This window comes from Malaya genurostris, chromosome 3 (assembly GCF_030247185.1).
Source record: "Malaya genurostris strain Urasoe2022 chromosome 3, Malgen_1.1, whole genome shotgun sequence".
NCBI classification, from domain to species: Eukaryota; Metazoa; Arthropoda; class Insecta; order Diptera; family Culicidae; genus Malaya; species Malaya genurostris.
The window spans coordinates 200,151,025-200,172,403 of NC_080572.1; the positions used below are offsets into that span (position 1 = coordinate 200,151,025).

Below are 21,379 nucleotides of genomic sequence, written 5' to 3' on the forward strand. Positions count from 1 at the left end.
TGTTAGAGAATGTGTTTAATTGGCGGAATATCCTGGACACAAACCAGCAATATTTTGATCAATCACGAAATTTTTATTGACAACTAATTTTGTTATTAAAATCAGGAAATTTGTTTCTATTTATCTATCACCATCATTGCTGAAGGACAGCACAAAGAAAACAAAAATGAAATGGGTTTTTTTAACAAGTTTATTAGCCAAAATCTCATGAGAAGTGTCAAAGCAAAACAAACCATTAAAAAGCTAAAAAGGACAGTCTTGTTGAAACTGCTTGCAAATTGTTTTGATGTTTTTCGCATGTGTTACGATATATCCATATAAACTCTTAGTGGAAAGTGTATTTATTCAGAATTTGTGCGCTTTTGAAGCGATTGTGCGTAATAATGTTTTTACGCGGAACAGTGAAGTGAGTTTCGAATGTTGCACTCTAATTGTATATGTCAAATGATATTCAAATTTTATTCGATATACTGATAATAAGGAGTGTATCGAAATGTAATTAGCAACTTTGATTATTGAATAAAAAAGCGAAAAAAACATATTTTGACATCAGTTTTCGATATATTGTAGAAAAATTACATTTTTATGCATTTCACTGATTATATTGAAGAAAATCCTAGTTTTTGTGAAACGCTCGCACTTTGGACTTGACATTCTTCATTAAATTCTGCACAGTTACTTTTGTGACTTTCCTGGTGCAACTGTCCAGTTTTTTTTAACTCCTGCATGTTTTGGGACACTGTTCCTTCCTTCCGAAAGTGCCGCTTGACAATTGCCCAATACCTTTCAATTGGCCGAAGATCCGGGTAGTTCGGTGGGTTGATGTCCTTTTCCACGAATTGTACATTATTTTTTGACAACCACTGTAGAACGGAGTTGGCGTAGTGAGCTGAAGCCAAATCCCGCCAGAAGAGACGAGGAGCCTTATGCTTTCTATACAGTGGCACATTCTCTTCTTCAAACATTCTTCCTCGTACACCTTGGCGTTAATTGTGCCCTTCGTGAAGAAAATCGACGACCGCAAACCACAGGTACAAATTGCTTGCCAGACCAACACCTTCTGCCCAAACTTTTCCACCTCCACCGTGGTGTCAGCGTCGTCCAGGTCCTGGTACACCGATTTCGTATAATGTTGCGGTCCGGGCAGCGCTCGAGAGTCTTCCTTGGCGTAGGTTTCGTCGTCGATCAGAATGCATCCGTCTTTATTCTGTAGAATCCGGTTATACAGTTTTCGCGCTCTTGTTTTGGCCTGAACTTGCTGTACCAGGGACTTTTTCGGCACCTTCTGTTTCTTGTACGTTTTCAGGGAGTTCCGAACTTTGATCCATTGAATCATCCCGATGCTGGTGTTGAACTGCTTGGCCAAATCCCGCGTCGACGCCGTTGGGTTTTTTCTGATGTACTCAACCACTTTTAAGTGCCGGCCGGGCTGGCTGGGACCCTTTTTCCTACCGGATCGGGGCCAATCCTTCATGGAAAGGGTCTTACCGAACTTCTCGATAATATTTTTGACACTGGTGTGGTGCACTTTCACCCGTTTTGCAATTTCGTTGTACGTTTTTTTTTAATTTATTTTTAAATACGTTTATTATGTCTCAATCGGAATTCAAGATAAAATTATTATATCGGGGTACTAAAATTAAAACTTAATGCATTTATATCTACTGCGCCGTTGCATTCTTCAATAAAGTTGATGTAGCTTAACAAGGTTTTTAAGATTTGCGTTCGCGTAGTTTTCGCGATCCACTCTAATGATGGTCGTAGCAGTTCACCACTCTGGAATGTGTGCCGGCTTCCCTTACTCTCAAGCAGTCAACAAATTTGTGTTCGATGGTTTCAGTCTGTCCTGTACAATGCAAACATTGCTCACCGTCGGTTCGTCGCATGACGTTCATTAGTCGTCTGTGTGGAATTTTTTGGTTGACCCACATGTACAATGCACTGCGCTGAGTTGATAGAAGCTCTCGGGCATTGATGTTTTTCCATATCCGAGGCCAGTTGTACTGAATATTTATTGTTTCGACCCTTGGTCTGTCTGTACGCATAACGTAAAAACTGTGAATTACATTGGTGGATGGGTATTGACGGATTTGGAAAGGGAGGTGGGGGTAACTTTGTAGTATTGTTTTAAGGCAGGGAAGGTCTGAGACGGAATTTGCGCGGGGGGAAGTTGCTTGGTGAAGAAGGGAAGAATAGTACGGAAGAATATCAATCTCTTGCAGATGACGGTTGATCAGCAGTGCCTTGCATTTCAAAGCCGGTAAATGCAGTTTGAGTCCGCCATCTGATATGCGAGAAAGCAAATGTATAAGCCCCACGTTGAAGCCTAAAGAGTGCATGGTTTTGTATAGAAAACCTTGATCCACCCGATCAAAGGCATGATCAAGATCGAAAGACACCAGTTTGCCTTTTATTTTGTTTGCTTTTAGCAGAGCTATCCGATCTTTTATAGCCAACGTAGCTTGAAAGATGTTTGTAGAATTACCACATTTTTGCGACTTCGTTAAAATGTTATGAGAGTGCATAACATTTTCTATTCTCTGTTTTAGAATCCGTGCGAGAATTTTGTAGTCAAAATTGACCAAACTAATTGGCCTGTACGATCGAGCGGTGTCGCCCGCACCTCGTTTTTTAACCAACACAATTACACCATCAACGAACTGCGTAGGGAAATTAGATCTGATTGCTTCATTCATTATCAGATTAAGCTCTCGGTGGATTACATCGAAACTGCGCAAATAAAATTCACTAGGCAGTCCGTCAGATCCGGGTGGTTTTTTTGAAGCACTGCTACGGATAACATACAGTATTTCGCTTGTGGTGATTTCGTTCATACAGGACTCATTAATGGGATGAAAGACACCCCCTTCTACTTCCTCCACATACTCACGTGCGTATAGATTGGAGAAGTATTGCACCATATGATCCTGGATGGCACCAGAGTCTTCGATGACTTCGTCTCGTTCGTTCTTCAGGCGCTCGATAGTGGTTCTTTTCCGCACTCGCTCACCCAGCTGGTAGGTAGAAAGGGGTTCGTTTGCTACGAATGTCTCGTTGATCCGAATAAACATCTCCGAAAATCGTCGCTGGTGAGAGAACATCTCTGCTTTTATCCGGTTGATCGTAGTAAGCATGCCCGGATTGTTTTGATATCCGTCATACGCTTGTCGTAGTAAGCCGAACAGACGCTGTTGCTCCCGATAGAAACCATCGAAGGCGAGTTTTGACTTCCAGCGATAGAAAGATTTTATTTTGGGTTTTGCGCACATCAACCCCCAGTCCATCCAAGTACGGTAGTAACGGCGCAGACGAGTCCAATATTGCCACCGAATTTGAAACTCGTCAATATTCTCGGAAGTTAAAAGATGTGGGCGAAGCGACCAAAATCCGGTACCGTGAGGTCTGTCGGTGAAAGGAAGGCAAATTCTTGCGGTGACAACTTTGTGTTCGGAGAAGCAGCAGACGTGAGGGGCGGTGGCTCTCAGATGATTTCGCAAGCCAGCGCTTACATACAGGCGATCGAGCCTAGACGAAGAGTTGTGCGTGATGTAGGTGTACTCGATGTCACGTGGTCGAAGCTGGATCCACACGTCATGCAGATGTAGTTGTTGGACGGCTGATTGTAACGATCGGCTAGCGTTCGTTCCTGTAGCATCGCATATTCTCAATACGCAGTTAAAATCGCCACCGAAGATGGTGTGTTCTGTCCGATGACGGAGGTAGTAAGCGACAGTTGTGTTGAAAAAACGCTCGCGTTGCGCTCGAAGAGCAGTACCGGATGGAGCGTATATATTACACAGTGTAACATTATTTACACGCAGTGCGATCAATCTCCCGTCCAGGCTCTTTTCTACATGAGAGAATTTCATGTGTTCTTTGAGAGCAATAGCAGTACCTCTCCTCGCATGGTCCACATTGCAAACCACGTTGTAGCAGGGTAATGTTAGTGTTTCGTTTTTAACTTCTTGTAAGAAGACAATATCGAGATCCATCGATCGGACGAAAGTGCGGAGAGCGCTCAGTTTTGCTTCGTTGGTTATCGTGTTTATATTGATGGTTCCAATGTTAACGCTGACGAAGTCCATCAACATTTTATTTCACTATCCGATATGTCGTGTGCAGACTCGCCTTTGCTGGGCTTCATTTTTTTGTTCGGCTGTCTGTTCGAACGGCGTGGACCGTTCGATGTCTACGAGCTGTCCGTTTCGTTGCCATCGTTCTTCCGTTGTGCACTGAGAGTTACCGGTATCCAGGGCTGGGGGGCAGCTTGTGCTGCAGTGATTCTCTGCTGGATGGAAGCAGGTGTAACTGGGGGAGCCATTGTGATGTTCTGCTGTGTCTCGGCTATCTTCGGGTCGAGGATCGAAATGCTTGGTTGGAGTCCCGCGGGTTCGGGCGAGGATTGTGTATGTGTGTCCGCTGGCTGCTGCCGCGGTGGTTTATTCATCGGTGCTGTCTTCTTCGGCTGGGCCGACATTTTCGTGACGTTCGCGTATGAGAGGTCCGCTGTAAGCTTCTGAACTAGTAGCTTCTTGTTTTGCACACACGGGATGCCAATGTGTACAAATTCGTGGCAATGTAAGCAAGTGTGCCGCTGCCCCTTGTAACCTACCGCTGTGTCTTCCCCCTGGATGGTCAGGAGTGATGGGATATTCTTCTTCACCACCATCCGAGCGATACGCACACCAGTTTTTACTCCTTCAAATGCACCGCATCGATTATCCCAAAGGAGGTCACGAACTTTTAGCACCTCGCCGTATTCAGCGAGAAAAGACGTGATTTGTGTGTTGGTGACGTCTTCGAGAAGATCGAATATTTGTACATCAACCGCTCCGTCCTCCATCGTTATTCGTAACTTGTAGGACTTCCCGTCGACGTTGAACTCGTGCTTGTTGTCGTGTTGCTCAACAATCTTCTCGGCTAGCTCGAGGTTACTGACCTTCACGAAGGTGCATCCAAGCCGTCTGCTTGGCAGAAGTTGAAGAACATTTTCGCGGGTTAAACCAAGCTCCTTTCCGACGAACTTATGGATCACTTCGTTCCAAAAGTATTTCGGAAAACTCGAATAATCGATCCGAAACGTGTTTTCACGCATCCCGGCGTTTACGTCGCGGATTTCGCGAGCACTGTACTTGAATTTGAACGATCTGACCTGATTGATAAACGCAAAACACGCTGCAAAAAATTAAGCTATTTCAGAGTAATAACTGTTTGAATGTTGCTAACTACTTATCGATACACTCCTTATTAGACTACAACAACAGAATATTATTCTCAACATTTGCTACTTAGCCATTGTAGACTAGCTGGCGCACCTTCTTGCGAACGTTCCTCATTAAATTCCGTACAGACTTCTTGGCGACAAGTTTTGACTCTTTTTTCCAATCTTTTTCGAACTGTTGAGTGGTTTCGGCTGCCGAGACATGTTTCCTAAAACGTGCCTTTGTTAATGCCCAAAATTCCTCAATTGGTCGAAGTTATGGGCAATTTGGTGGATTCGTGTCTTTTGGGACGAAAGTCACATTTTTGGTAGGATATCATTCTACCGTTGATTTCGAGTAGTGGCAAGAAGCAAGATATGGCAAGAAGACAACAGGATCCTTGTGGCTTCGAATCATGGATAGAAGTCGTTTTTGTAAACATTTCTTGATGTATATTTCGTTGTTCATTGAAGCAGTATTGATGAAGGGTTTCGAAATCTTACCGCAGCGACAAATTGCTTGCCTGACCATAGCTTTCTTAACAAATTTTTCGACTACAATCGATGTCTCGGACTGGTTTAACACTTGCCCTTCTCGCACCGTATAATGTTGTAGTCCCGGCAAAGATTTGTAATCGAGTTTCACGTAGGTTTCGTCGTCCATGATTATGCAGTTCAAATTTCCAGCAAGAATCGTATTGTACAGCTTTCGAACCCTCGGCCTGATCGATGCTTCCTGTTTCGGACTACGTTTTGGTTGTTTCTGCTTCTTATAGTTTCGAAGATTCAAACGTTCTTTAGCACGAAGAACATTTGACTTCGAAGTGCCCACTTTTTTGGTCACATCCCGAACTGAAACCTCCTTCTTTTGCTCGAACGCCTTCAGTATACGTTTATCCAACTGAGGGTTAGCAGGACCTTCTTTTCGACCCGTTTTCGGTTTATTCTCAAAGGTGTTATCCTCACCAAACTTCCTGATTGCATTTCGCACGGCTTTTTCACTTACTTCTTCCAATTTTGCTATCTTTCTCAGTGACAGTCCGCGTTCTGTGCACCATTTGTACACAATTTTTCGACGTTGTTCTGCTGAAAGTCCACGCATTTCGAAACAAACTAATGAATACGAATAAACAACTGCACAAGTGGTTAGAGTAGAGTTTAAACAGCAAGACGCAGCCATAAAAATTGACAGATTCTGAACCATTGCGAAATGGCAGCGGTTTTTGGTTGCGTCCATACTTTCTGGGACAGTCTTTAATCTAGATGAAATTTGTCAGCTGTTTGCTGAAAAGTTTTCCAGCGTTTTCTTCAATGAAGTCTTGTCACCGAACCAAATCGCCCAAGCAGCAATGAACGTTCCAGTATCACATTAGTCGTTGTATACTATCAATGTTGACCAAAATTCAGTAAAAACCGCTATCGCCAAAATGAAGTCTTCGAGCTCTTCCGGACCCGATGGTATTCCTGCAATTTTTGTGAAGTTTCACCTCTCTGCCAATTGTCTCGTTTATCGCTTACATCTGGGATCTTCCCTGATTCTTGGAAGTTTTCATACATGTTTCCAGTTCATAAAAAGGAGACAAAAAAGACATCGACAACTACCGTGGAATTACCTGGCTCAGTGCTATTCCAAAGCTTTTCGAAATTATGATACTGGAACCATCGCAAGTGGTTTATTGCAGAAACACAACATGGATTTATGCCGAGACGGTCTACGACTACCAATCTCTTGACCTTCCCGACGTTTGTGACGGATGCTATATCCTGCGGTTTACAAACTGACGTTATCTACACGGACCTTTCCGCTGCCTTTGACAAAATTAACCACGCCATTACGGCTTTGGTTCTAACATGTTGCGTTGGTTTTCTTCATACCTTAAAAATCGCCGATTAGCAATCAAGATAAATGCCTCTGTATCCAAAGAGTTCGCCGCTTCATCTGGAACTCCACAAGGCAGCCATCTCGGATCCCTGATCTTCCTGCTGTATTTTAACGATGTGAATTTTTCTCTGAAATGGCCACGCTTATGTTCGGAATAACGTCTTCCTTCGATTGCCTCTTAGCCGTACTAATTACGGATACAACGGTGCTATTATTGGTCTACAACGAACTTTCAGTCGAGTATCTGCTGGACTCGATTTCTACATTACGCGTAGCAGAATTCAAACGAATTTTTTAAGCATACTTAGAAATAGGAATAATTTTTAATCATTGGGACTACACATTGTCTGGTGATTACATGTAAATAAATAAATAAATAAATACACCATTGCGCATGAACCGCTAAAATGATTGTGTGTATTCAATACCGAAACTGATTGAGTAAATCTAAAATTGCCTCTATGCCTTCGGGGTCCACTAAACACGTTAATCGGGAAGCAATCAACGGCAATCCAACAGAAAATCCTCTTCGATTTAATTCTGATTAGAGTGTGTCGATGCGATTGAAACTGCGACGCAGTCCCCACCGTTGAGCGTACAGTCGAGCGGCAGAGAAAATCCGGATTCGCATCCATTAAGTGGCTATCAGCTCCACAAGTCCCTTGGCCATTCAATTACCGATTGATCCGGAGCTCTTCCACGAAGCAAAAAAAAACATAAAATACAAACAAATCCACTTTCGTCCGGGTGATCGCATGCTTCCCAGCTTCCCCAGCGCTAACAGACACACACACACATTTGCGAGTGGGTTCGGAGAACAGCCAGCATCAACTGACAGCAGCAGCAGCAGCAACGAAACAGAAACCCCACCGAAGGGAAATGGCCGAATAAAAAAGAATCATAATCAGTCATCTGAAATAATTCGTACAAACAAGATAATTGAATCCAAACAAATTGAACAAATAGCCGAAATTAATCAATTATTGTGCGACGCCGCGCGTTGGCACCGAGACCGAGGTCCATATTTTTCATGCTCCTTCGTACGTTCCGGAACGCCTACTTCCCATCAGCCGGAATGTGACGCGGCGTATGTCGCACTAAAAGCGCCACAAGAGCGCAAGGATCGCTACACATCCCTACCGTACGGACACACAGAATAGAGCTGACGATGAACGGGACCGACCGGTTGATTTAATACCGTTACGATTCTCCGCAATTATTGGCACAGCCGTACTCAACCAGCATGGATTCCAATCACTGGCGGTGTTCGGACTTAAAAGCAAATATTTCTTATAAATTAATTTCCAAGCTTGCGCGGATAGCGCAGCAGGGATATATGCAGATTATCGGTTCCGGGTCCCATTCACCCACACATTCCTTGTGTCTGTGTGCGTGTGTGTTCCTTTCATCTTTTTCCAGTTAGCTATGCGCCCATGGAAAAGCATACTTGTCTGTGGGTGTACGTGGGTGTGTGCTTTTCCTGAAATGGTTTCCGTTAAGTATTTCAAATAGCAGAACAAAATTACAGTAGGAAATGGGAATCCACTTCAAACCGGCTACCGATGATGCTTCATTACAGGCAAGGGTACCGCTATCTAATGCCAATCGGATCGAATTGCTATAATTTTGTAACCGCATTTCCCAACAGAAAAAGTAAACTTAGAATTTTCCTTCTTTCTGCTGCCATCAACAAGTGAAAGTACTAGAAGTGAAATGCAAACCCGTAGCATTCCGATGCCGATTTGCGTCGGTGGAGATAGTTTCTAATGCTTCGTCGGTACATTTTTACCCCTCGAAACGGCTCCCTAAATCCGGTGTTTGCAAACGTTCCATTCCATTCCAGAAACTGGCAAACGGAAACGAAAACTACCTGTTACGAAGACTGACCGGAAGGAATCCTCTTTTTATGATTTAAATAAATATTTGGCTAATCCCCGGAGGCGATTCCATCATCATTTGATCGTTGAGTCGGAAGGAAACCCCGAACGAAGTATTCCGGACTGGCTGCATGGATGGCGCGTTAGGGAAGGATGGAAATTTCAGCCTTAACCCAATTAAAATGGAACCCCGTCTTCGCTCGTTCTCAGTCTCTTTCTCGGTTCCGACCAGCGGCACTTGGTCCATCGGGACCCTTTTTTTTCTCGCAGTTTACTTTTGGAGAAACAATTTTCATTAGTCAAATTTGTCTTCGTTTTATATAAGTTGAAAATAGCAGAGGTTAGCCGGACCTCCTCCGAGGGGTTCTCAAGTTTACTTAGTCCCGAAAGTTTCCTTTCAAACATCTTTGTTCGTTCTGTTTCTGATTGAGAAATTCCCAGGCTGTTGAACGTCGTCTGGTCAGTGGCAGGTTTCAGACAAGAAAATAACAGAAAAAAATTAAAAATCATTTATGGATTAGATTTTGTCCGGCTGCTTTTTTTGCAATTTAAATCAAGGACCATAAGTCTTTGTTTTCGGTTATAGACCATGATTGATTTGAAATCCTGGTAATATGTTCTATACTTGTGTTGAGATTCCTTGGCTGGAGAAACTGCGTTACTTGCGCGGAATGTACCATGATTAAGAAATCATAAAAATCATTAAAAAAATGTTTTCTCCTGAAATCATGCCTATTACTGACGAGTTCATAATAAAAATGATTCACATCATAAGTAATGACTCGTCTTCATAACATCATTAATGATAGGTATGATCTCAAGAGAAGACATGTTTCATGAGTTTCATGAATCGTGATCAGTGCAGTAAAACTTCATTTCAATCAAATATTATTGGATGAAAATGAAATGTATGGCTGTTGATTGTCAGCATATCCCGTCTCTTTAATTTTACATTTGTTGCCGAAGCTCCCAGAATTCATCGTCAATTGAACAACCGTGCCTAGTCACTTGGAGATTTGCTTGTTCAGTTTGTAGTGTAAATTAGTCTACCTGTATCATTGTCTTCACAGAGGGTAGTGAGCAAGTGCAAATGAATAGGCATCCCGATCAAAGTGTGAGATCAAATAGAAAACTCATTTTGATGTTGTGATGTTCGCATTTATCGATTACTCACTTTGCTGTTGTGGCAAAAAATCAAAATCGAAAGCAATAAGATATTCCGATGATATCAAACAGAAAACTATTTACGCTAACAACGAAAGCAAACTGAAATCTAAATAAGATATAGATTGTTTCTTGTTGATAGCAAAATTAGTTTTCAATTTGATATTATTATCAAACAACAAAGACAAAACTGGAGTGCATAATCAGTTATCGATTTGCTTCAAAAAGACATTACTGAAAACAAACAAATCGCTAAAAATAGATAGGGCAAAAGACCCGGGATAGTATACCTTTAGGCGATATTACTTGCAAGAATAAAAAAGCGTCAAAAAGCACCAACACCTCCGCAGAGAGAGACTTGGATTTCGAACCTAGGTGATTTGGATTACAAACTCACTGCGAATGCTATGGACTGTGACGTTAAGCTGTAAGTGGATGGAGAATTTTCGATCATATGACAAGCAGTGTTGATTCACAAAGCTGTATACAGGTACTTTTAGCCGATGTACACTCGTTTCGTCGCATCCATCGTGAATGGCAGTGCGGCTATTTGATAGGTATGAAAATATGCTCTTTTTTCTTTCTCGTATCCAGAAACTGTAGCATGTGAATATCATAATATCAAATTGAGTTATTTATTTGATCTCATTCTACTCGAGTATGTAATCACTTTGAAATACGAATTTCGAGGCTCAGAATAGCGAGCGGTTTAGAGTGGAGTCTTTTACAGCAAAGGCTCGCTGGAGACGTGAATTAGGAATCTGACAATAAGCAATCCCAGATCATATGTTATTTCGATTCAAAAAAAACTATCTTACTTATTTCGACTAATTGGGACAATGAACGAGTATCTCACTTCTGCCCACAGACAGCATCACACTTATCTAGCAAGTTTTTAATTTTTGTGTAGACCTATATTTGGGATTATTCGATGAAGATTTATTTCAGAGCGAAAATTAAGCAATTCATTTGCTTGCTTCACATAAAATGGATTAAACATAGATAATTCATGGAAATCTTATTATTATTATTTTTTTGTTTTAATTCATGGAAATCTGATTATATGGAGAATAGGGTTTTCTAAGTTTTTCAAATATTAATGCCAAATCGCTATACTATATGAAGCAAATGTGCTAAAATATGATCTAGCTCAGAACCTGAAATCTTCAAAGCTTTTTTCTGAGGAAAGTTGTTCGGGATGTCAAAGTCTACATTATGAAGAAAACGTTAGTTAGGAATTCATTCGCCATGCGCTTCTACAGTGCTCAAAAGTTTCTGATAGAAGACATATTACGATATATCTCTGAAACATGATGATTTAAAACGTCGGTAATTGGAGTTAATAAAATCCTTTCATTTCATTTCGAGAAATCGATATTTTTGTCGTGAATACGTCTTACTTTACTATGGGGCGCCGTTTTCAAAATTTACCCTCTGAGAGAGTGATAAGTTTTTGATCGTGAATATCTCTTGTTGTATCTAATGAATCAGCATAATTCTTGCTACATGCCATCAGAAATATGATCACAATTTTATGATAAAATTTTCAGTGGTATGACATAATCTCGAATAGTTCAAAATTAAACTGTTACGAAACCGCAGGGTTGATTCGTGCGCGGTAGTGAAGTTCAACACCGGTCACCGCTGTCAACGAAAGAGAACATACACGCTTAGAAAAAGTTACTCAAAGTTTGAGTACTAGTTACTCATTTTCAAATGATACATGCAAACGTCAAAAATTGAGTAGTTATCATCAATGATATTGAGTAACTCCTACTCTAAATTTGAGTTTAACGCAAAATCTCGTTTTATAGTTACAATTCGCATTCGCGATAAGTCTAAAAGTTGTAATAACCATTTGTAGCAACAGGTTGTATTTTTTGTTAGTGAGACGCGTATTTCGAGGGTGAGTCGATCAACATAAACGGTGTTGTGTCTGCAAAAACCGGAATGATCAGCTTCGTGTTGTGCTTTAGAATGGAAACGAATATGCTCAAATGTCATTTATGAGGAATAAGTGTATGATTGGTGCCTGAGCATAACACACTACTCCAAGCGACCACCACTTGATACAATATTGAGTTCAATTATTTAACATTTTAATACAATACACTCAGAAAAGGAGCAATTTTTTTGCAAATTTGGTATATGTGAAATAAAATTTCACACAAAATTTGAGTGATAGTTACTCTGTTTTTGTACATGTACGAATAAAGTATTACTCAGTAAATGAGTAGATTTTACCCAAATATCGTTTCCAGTGGAAGAACTCAAATTTGAGTAACTTCGGAGTTACTCTAAATTAGAGTTGTTCCACTTTTTCTGTAGATGAGTGAGATCTTACTCATTTTTGAGTAACTATTTTTAAGCGTGTAGATGTCAGTATAAAACGTCAGGTAACATAACCGCGTGCCAAACTATCGTCTGCAGCATAAGTAAATGTCAGTATACGCTGTGCAGTGCGGTGCAGTAATAAACTTAAAATCTAAATTGCTAAAAATTGGATTATTGTATCTACATAGATCACAGTACGGCTCGTTTATGAGGGCATGCAAATTAGATTAAATAGTATCACAAGTAAGTCAACCGTATGTTTAAATATTACTCATATTAATGAATTGTTAAACACAGGGCACTAAGCATTGTTAAAAACGCTAATCACAGACTGTTTCGGATAGAGGTTAGAAGAAGAAGACGAAAATGTAAGTGTAAGATGATTTATTGAAATTGAATTATTATTACGGAATATATTACAGCTTTGAAGCTGCGATTTAGCTGCTATCAAGATTGTGGTACTTCCCCATCCGAACAATCTTCAAAGATTTTCCTGTGATAATATTACCATCACGAATATCGACGAGATGGAGGTGGCGAAACACTGCACTAAATGCGATCGCCCGGATTCAGTTGATAATCTCGTAGGATGTGATGTTTGTGAGACATGGATGCACTTTGGATGTGCAAATGTGACAGATTCCATTGCGGATATCAATCGCAGTTGGAAATGTGAGCAGTGCAGGGAAGAGGAATCCATGATTCAATCACGTGTGTCAGTCGGTCGTTCGTCTACAAGCAAATGTTCAAGTCGAATTGAACTAAACCTAAAAATGTTGGAGGAACAAAAGGCTTTAAGAATGCAAAGAATACAGCAGGAAGAAGCAGCAAAAGCAAATGTCAGGATGCAATTAGCTGAGATGGAGGAAACTTTCTTGAAGAAAAAGTACGAGTTTCTGCTAGCAGAAGCAGATCCCGGGTAGGTGTAAATAGCAAACAAGGATCAAAATAATAACAACTTTTACCATCATATCTTGGCTTGATGTTTCTGTATTATCATAGCGATACTTGATATTTTCGTGATATTGCATCCAAGAAATCAAGAAATTATACAATACCTGTTTAACATCAAAATTAGTTATAATATCTTATTTCGTTATTGATGAGCTATTCCAATTTCATTAAGTAAATTGATCCAGTAGTTCTATCTTCAAATAAAATACTATTGAATAAACTGCATCAGAATCAGATAAGAGAAATACTTATGATGTTAGTCTATTCTGAATGCTAGAATATAAAATAATTGAGAAATTCGTCTTCTATAAATATTTTGTTCTTGGTTTCATATTACAATGACAGAATTTTATATTTTGTAGCTATTTTCTCATGCAAGTTTTGTTATGATTTTTGATATTTTAACTCTTATTTCAAACTAAATAATGTTAATTTCTACCATTGAGATGTTTGGTTTTAATAACAGAATTTGTTATTGGTTTGCAAATCACTTCTACCCGGGATAATTCAGAAGATGGAGTCAGTAGGAAATCGAGATTGAGCAGTCGAGCTAGCAAGGAGAAAGTACGGACGTGGCTTAGCAAGCAGGAAGTGGACACATCACACAATGTGAAAGTAGTGTCATCCAGTAATCCTTCGCCAATGATCGTTAACACTGAAGCAGCTCAGCAGTCTGGTATTCCAGCTCTCATCACTTCAAGTCCACCTGCATCGAACGTTCCTGACATAGCAGTTTCTGGTCCTGCATCAGCATCAACACCAAATTCAACAGATGGTAAATGTTTTCCGTGTTCTGCTGCTGAGATTGTATCCCACGATTTGGTACCAGTGGGTTCAGATGGTTATGTATCTCATGCGGAAATAACGATCGACGTTCCCCGCCGAGCACCGGTGAGTTCTTCACATAGGACTAGATGCAGTTCGTTCATAGAAACAAACATTCTGGAGCAGATAGGCACCGATCGAGTCCAGCGGAAGATTACTAACAGTGCACCGCCATCTATTGTTAAGTTTCCTACCAGATCGAATTGTAATCAACAATCAGAAATAATAGCTAGTAATAACAATATGTTAGGCACGAGTAGGGCACTAGAGTACGACTACAATGCGGTCATACATTCCTCTAGTAATAGTAGGCCAATGATCCATGATACGCTAGTAGTAACAAGTGTGTCAGCAGTACCTCCCGTAACCTATAGGTCCTTGCCAGTGTGTAGCTATAATTCCATCTTTCCACAAAATACCTTTGCCTTAAATCAAGAGTTAAAACCATATGCTCCCGCGCACAGTGTTGCGGCCAGTCGGTGTGTTGCAACTAATCCAACAAAGTCATGCTTGACTGGGGAACATTATCGTCGGATGGGAGGCAGTACGGTTAACTTCCAATGCCCTGGGTTATCAGTATCGAGTGTGCATACTGGAGCAACGTTAAGTACTACTTGTCAAACGACATGGACCCGTAACAAACCCCCCGGGCCTTTTGGCGGTGATGTACCAGGGATGGTAAATAATTACATACCGCTTTCATCACAGCCAAACGTTATGCTTACAAATAGTGGTGGCTACCGTGCAAATACGAATGTGTTGATACCACCAGTTTCCCACGTCACTTCACGTCCATTCGATATTCCGTTCCTTCAGCCGTCTGTACCCTCGTCCATATCCGTTCCTCAGATCGAACAACGACAGCAACAGTATATAGATCGACCCGCTGTCCCAGGGCGCTGTGGACCAACGAATGAACAAATGGCCGCAAGGCAAGTTATGCCAAGGGAGCTACCGTCCTTCTCCGGAGATCCGCAAGATTGGCCAATATTCTACAGTTCGTTTTGCAATTCGACTGATACATGTGGATTCAGTGACGCAGAGAATCTGGCGAGATTACAACGTTGTTTGAAAGGACAGGCGTTAGACGCAGTAAAAAGTCGATTATTCATGCCGCAATCGGTCCCATTCGTGATTGATACACTGCGTCGATTGTACGGTCGACCGGAAATACTTATGTACTCGCTTCTTCAGAAGCTCCGAACAGTTCCTTCTCCTAAGACTGATAATTTGCAGTCGCAGATAGATTTCGGTCTTGCGGTACAAAATGTTGTAGATCACATGAGTATCGCTAATCTGTCTGATCACTTGTGTAATCCGATGCTTCTCCATGAGCTAGTGGAGAAACTTCCACCTCAGCTCAAGATGCAGTGGTCTTATTACAAAAGTAGATTTACTTGTGTCAACTTGGCGACCTTCAACGCGTTTATGTCGGAACTAGTGCTGATGGCATCGGAGGTTACACTCCCTATGGATGCGCTTACCCTCAACTCCAAATCAACTAAATCAGGCAGAGACAAACCGAAGCTTTATATACACGCTGAGGAGATACGGGATGGAAAATCCAAAGCCATCGAGAAGAATGGGGTGCTACCAGAGCAAGGTATAAAGGCTTGTGTGTTTTGCGATAAAACAAACCATGAGATTGCAAACTGCAAGCAATTCAAGGCGCTCGATATCGATGATAGATGGAAGACCGTTAAGCAGAAACAGCTGTGCAGAAGCTGTTTAGTGCCACATCGGAAATGGCCATGTCGTACTAAAACAGAGTGCGGTATTAATGGTTGCCGAATACATCATCACAAACTTCTGCATTCTGAGAACTTTTCCAGTAAAGCTGATCTAATAAGCGTCGCCGGTAACAAGAATACGGTAGTACACCAGAATCTACACCGTACGATGTCGTTTTCACTATTTCGGTATTTGCCAGTAACGATACATGGAAATGGTAAACAAGTCCACACGTATGCGTTTCTCGATGACGGGTCCAACTCAACCTTACTGGAGTGTAATATTGCGTCGGCTTTGGGAATCAAAGGACCTACAGACGGCTTCTGTCTAAGTTGGACTGGAAATATTACCAGAGAGGAAAAGGAGTCGCAGCGTATCAGCGTAGTAATTCACGGAAATGGAAAGAAGTTCAAGCTTCATAACGTGAGAACAGTACAGAATTTGCACTTACCGGCACAAACGTTGGACTACGAAGAACTGTCTTATACTTTTCCTCATCTGAAAGGTCTTCCTATCCAGAGCTATACCAACGCAGTTCCTGGGGTAATCATCGGAATCGAGCATATCCGGCTATTGACAGCGCTGCGAACGAGAGAGGGTAATAACAACGAGCCAGTGGCGACTAAAACTCGCCTGGGATGGTGTATCTTCGGAAAGAGCTCCCAGAACAGTAACGTTATGGAGCAGTTGAATGTACACATAGACGACGGTATGTCAAATCGTGATCTGCATCAGTGGATGAAACAATTTTTCGCCGTTGAAGAGTCAAGCGTGACAGTAAAGCCGGAGGCTGACGAGGACAAACGAGCACGTCAAATCATGGAAACCACCACTCAGCGGGTCAACGGTGCGTTCGAGACGGGATTGCTATGGAAATACGATCACATCTGTTTTCCCGACAGCTACCCGATGGCACTACGGCGCATGAAAGCGTTGGAGAGGCGGTTGAGTAAAGAACCGGCTCTTGCATCAAGAGTGATGGAACAGATTTCGGAGTACGAAATGAAAGGATACGCCCATCGTATCACTCCGGAAGAACTTCAATCTACGGAAGCGAGTAGGGTCTGGTATCTACCACTAGGCTTAGTGCAGAATCCCAAGAAACCGGACAAACTGCGACTGATCTGGGACGCCAAGGCTCGTGTTGGCGGTGTGTCGTTGAACGATATGCTATTAAAAGGTCCTGATCTCTTGGTGGAACTAATTTCGGTACTGTTGCGTTTCCGACAGGGAGAGATTGCAGTGGTAGGCGACATAAAAGAAATGTTCCATCAGATCAGTGTTCGGAACGAAGACAAGCAGTCACAGAGATTCGTTTTGCGTATGCAGCCTGAGTTAGAACCCCAAATCTTCGTCATGGACGTATGCACCTTTGGAGCTACCTGTTCACCGAGTCTTGCGCAGTTCGTCAAGAACAAGAATGCAATGGAGTTTGCCGAAATCTTCCCAAGGGCGGCGAGGGCCATCAGGGATAACCACTACGTGGACGATTTTTTGGACAGTGTAGACACCGTAGAAAAGGCTATTCGATTAGTCAAAGAGGTGAAATATATTCATGGACAGGCGGGGTTCGAGATCCGTAACTTCAGCTCAAATTCGGACGAAGTTCTAACGGGTATCGGTGAAACAGTTGAGCGACAGCAAGTATCGATGAACCTGGATAAACTCTATACAGAACGCGTTTTGGGCCTGATCTGGATACCGAAGGAAGATGTCTTCACATTCGATTTGAGCAACATGAAGGAGGAAATCAAAGCATTAGTTGAAAGCGAAAGTATACCAACTAAGCGTCAAGTCTTGAGAACGGTCATGTCTCTGTTCGACCCGATGGGATTGATTGCACACTTTGTTGTGCATGGCAAAGTTCTAATGCAGCAAATATGGAGAAGTGGAACGGATTGGGATGACCTGATATCGGTCGACTTGCGAGATGGTTGGAGGACTTGGTGCCGACAGATGCAGAAACTGAATGCTGTCAGCGTACCTCGTTGCTTCTTCAAAGGGGTCAACAGTTCCATGCTCAAGAATGTGGAAGCTCATCTCTTCGTAGACGCAAGCGAACTAGCTTGTGCGGCTGTTCTATATCTTCGATTCTGCAGTGGAGGCGGGCCTAGATGCGTGTTGGTAGCGGCAAAAACCAAAGTTTCTCCGTTGAAACCGTTATCCATCCCACGTCTTGAGTTACAAGCGGCGATGATCGGAACGAGATTGATGGATTCTGTGCTTAAATCGCTAGACATCAAAATTACTAACCGCTTCATGTGGACGTACTCTACTACCGTGCTTTGTTGGTTGCGATCCGACAGTCGACGATACCACCAGTTCGTAGCCTTCCGTGTAGGAGAAATTCTCACTACAACCAGCGTAGATGAGTGGCACTATGTACCTTCGAGAATGAACATCGCCGATGCTGCCACCAAGTGGAAGGACGGGCCGAACTTTGACCCAAACAGCCCGTGGTTTAAAGGACCAGAATTCTTGTATCAAACACCAGATCACTGGCCCTCAGAACCGTCATTGAACCGAGCAGAGGCCGAAACCGAATTACGTTCAGTGTTTCTTTACCACGGAACGATTCCTTATTCGTTGATAGATGCTTCTAGGTTCTCAAACTGGAATCGTTTACTGAGGACGACAGCATACGTACTACGAGCTAGGCGCCGATTCAAAGGTGAAAAAGTTATCAAACCGTGTATCATGTCTAAGGAGGAATTGTTTCTAGCAGAGAACCTTTTATGGCAGCAGATACAAGCGGAATCGTATCCAGATGAGTATGCCATTCTACGTCGTAGTCGAGAAAACTGTACAAGTCCAGTTTCAATACCGAAGTCTAGTGCACTATACCGACTGTCGGTTTTTATTGATGAGTACGGTGTTATCCGGATGAACAGCAGAATAACCGAGGCACCAACTGTGCTGTACGATACCAAGTTTCCGATTATACTACCCAGAAAGCACGTAGCAGTACATCTTCTGGCCGAAAGCTATCACCGAAAGTTTCGCCATGGGAACAACGAGACGGTCTGTAATGAAATGCGTCAACGATTTTTCCTACCCGGACTGCGAGTTTTAATTCGGAAGATATCAAAGCAGTGCATGGCCTGTCGCGTTGGAAAGGCAATCCCTGTTCCTCCTATGATGTCATCGCTACCGTCAGCTCGCGTTACTGGATTGATTAGACCATTTACTCATACAGGATTAGACTATTTCGGGCCAATTCAAGTGAGACAAGGTCGCAGTTTGGTAAAAAGGTGGGTGGCATTATTTACGTGCCTTACGATACGTGCTGTACATCTCGAGATAGTACATAGTCTCTCTACCCAGTCGTGTATCATGGCCATCAGGCGATTTGTGGCTCGTCGTGGTTCTCCGGAGACTTTCTACAGTGATAACGGGACGAACTTTCTTGGGGCAAGTAACCTTCTGAAAAAACAGATACAAGATATTCACGAAGACTGTGCGGTAACCTTCACGAGTGCTAGGACAAGCTGGATTTTCAACCCTCCGTCGGCGCCTCATATGGGCGGCTCCTGGGAGCGAATGGTGCGCTCAGTAAAAGCAGCCATGTTGGCGATAGCAGATCACCCTCATCATCCTAGTGACGAGGTATTGGAAACCGTAACGCTAGAAGCCGAATCGATCGTTAACTCTAGACCACTTACATACATCCCATTGGAGTCGTCGGAGCAAGAGTCGCTAACGCCCAACCACTTTCTGTTATACGGAACGAAGGGAATTACACAACCAGAGCTACCAGTGAACAACGGAAAGAACGTTTTGCGAGATTGTTGGCGCCTAGCACAGAGTTTAGTGGATCACTTCTGGTATCGCTGGATTCGGGAATACCTCCCAACGATAACTAGGCGCTCTAAGTGGTTCGAACCTGTTCAGCCGCTCAAAGTCGGTGATCTTGTTCTAGTTGTGGAAGAATCCAAGCGGAACGGTTGGTTACGAGGTAGAGTCGTTGATGTAACCAAGGCGCCAGACGGACAAGTTCGTAGAGCAGTTGTGCAGACGAAGCATGGGTTACTCAACAGACCTGCAGTAAAGTTGGCTCTTCTGGACGTACTGAATCCGGGAGACGGTCCGGAACTTCACGGGCAGGGGAATGTTACGAAACCGCAGGGTTGATTCGTGCGCGGTAGTGAAGTTCAACACCGGTCGCCGCTGTCAACGAAAGAGAACATAGATGTCAGTATAAAACGTCAGGTAACATAACCGCGTGCCAAACTATCGTCTGCAGCATAAGTAAATGTCAGTATACGCTGTGCAGTGCGGTGCAGTAATAAACTTAAAATCTAAATTGCTAAAAATTGGATTATTGTATCTACATAGATCACAGTACGGCTCGTTTATGAGGGCATGCAAATTAGATTAAATAGTATCACAAGTAAGTCAACCGTATGTTTAAATATTACTCATATTAATGAATTGTTAAACACAGGGCACTAAGCATTGTTAAAAACGCTAATCACAGACTGTTTCGGATAGAGGTTAGAAGAAGAAGACGAAAATGTAAGTGTAAGATGATTTATTGAAATTGAATTATTATTACGGAATATATTACAGCTTTGAAGCTGCGATTTAGCTGCTATCAAGATTGTGGTACTTCCCCATCCGAACATAAACTTTTCTAAAATGTTTGGTATAAACGAGTATCAAAAAGAACAATTCATAAGGCGCGTTTGCCTTTCTCGTATTTTGAAAGCTCATAGCTCAGTGATCTGCGAAAGAATTTATATAATCTAACTACCAATAGAATCGAAAATTTTCAACTTGAACGAGTATTGTAACAACATTGAAGTTTTTCAATAGTATACTCATGACTCATCAGCCAATCAGAACACGAGATGTCTGCTTCTATACAAGAGCGTCCATATAAAAGTAGAGTGGTTCATTTTTCCTACCAATTGCTGAGCAACTGTTCCCGAGACACACACGAGAGCAACATCGAGGACCTGTCGTCTCACTGTTTCCCGTTCTGCGAACAGGAAAAGGAATTTTGACAAAGGAGCTGTCCGTACACCGTTGCCAGTAGCAGGTATAAAATGAAATGTGATGTGAGGAATAGCGTCATATAATTTAAAGCAGCTACTCTGAACGTACGAGACACCGTCAGCACGATGGCACCGAAAACCTGTAGAAAGGCAGCCAAAAAGTCCAGCAAGGCCCATTCAAAGCACTTTTCAGACAATTCAAAGCACTTTAAAGTGCTAAAGATTATCATAAAGAACTAGTTGAATTTTGTCAAAGTTGAATTGTTGAATGTCCCGGGTTGGCGGTTCAATGCATAGGGCGCTGGTCTTACAAGCTAGTTGTCGTATGTTTGAACCCCGACCTGGAAGGATTCTTAGCGGCAGTAGGATCCATAGTACTAGCCATGCAATGATTCTGTACACTAAAAATCGGCTG

The 21,379-nt window shown here is 42.3% G+C and overlaps 1 protein-coding gene across 1 annotated transcript; it reads left to right on the plus strand.

Moving 5' to 3' along the window:
• The first annotated feature begins 14,053 nt into the window (after window positions 1-14,053).
• Window positions 14,054-20,098, plus strand: LOC131434170 (uncharacterized). The gene has a single exon (XM_058600825.1). The coding sequence runs from the start codon at window positions 14,054-14,056 to the stop codon at window positions 20,096-20,098; it is 6,045 nt and encodes a 2,014-aa protein (XP_058456808.1).
• Window positions 20,099-21,379: the final 1,281 nt, after the last annotated feature.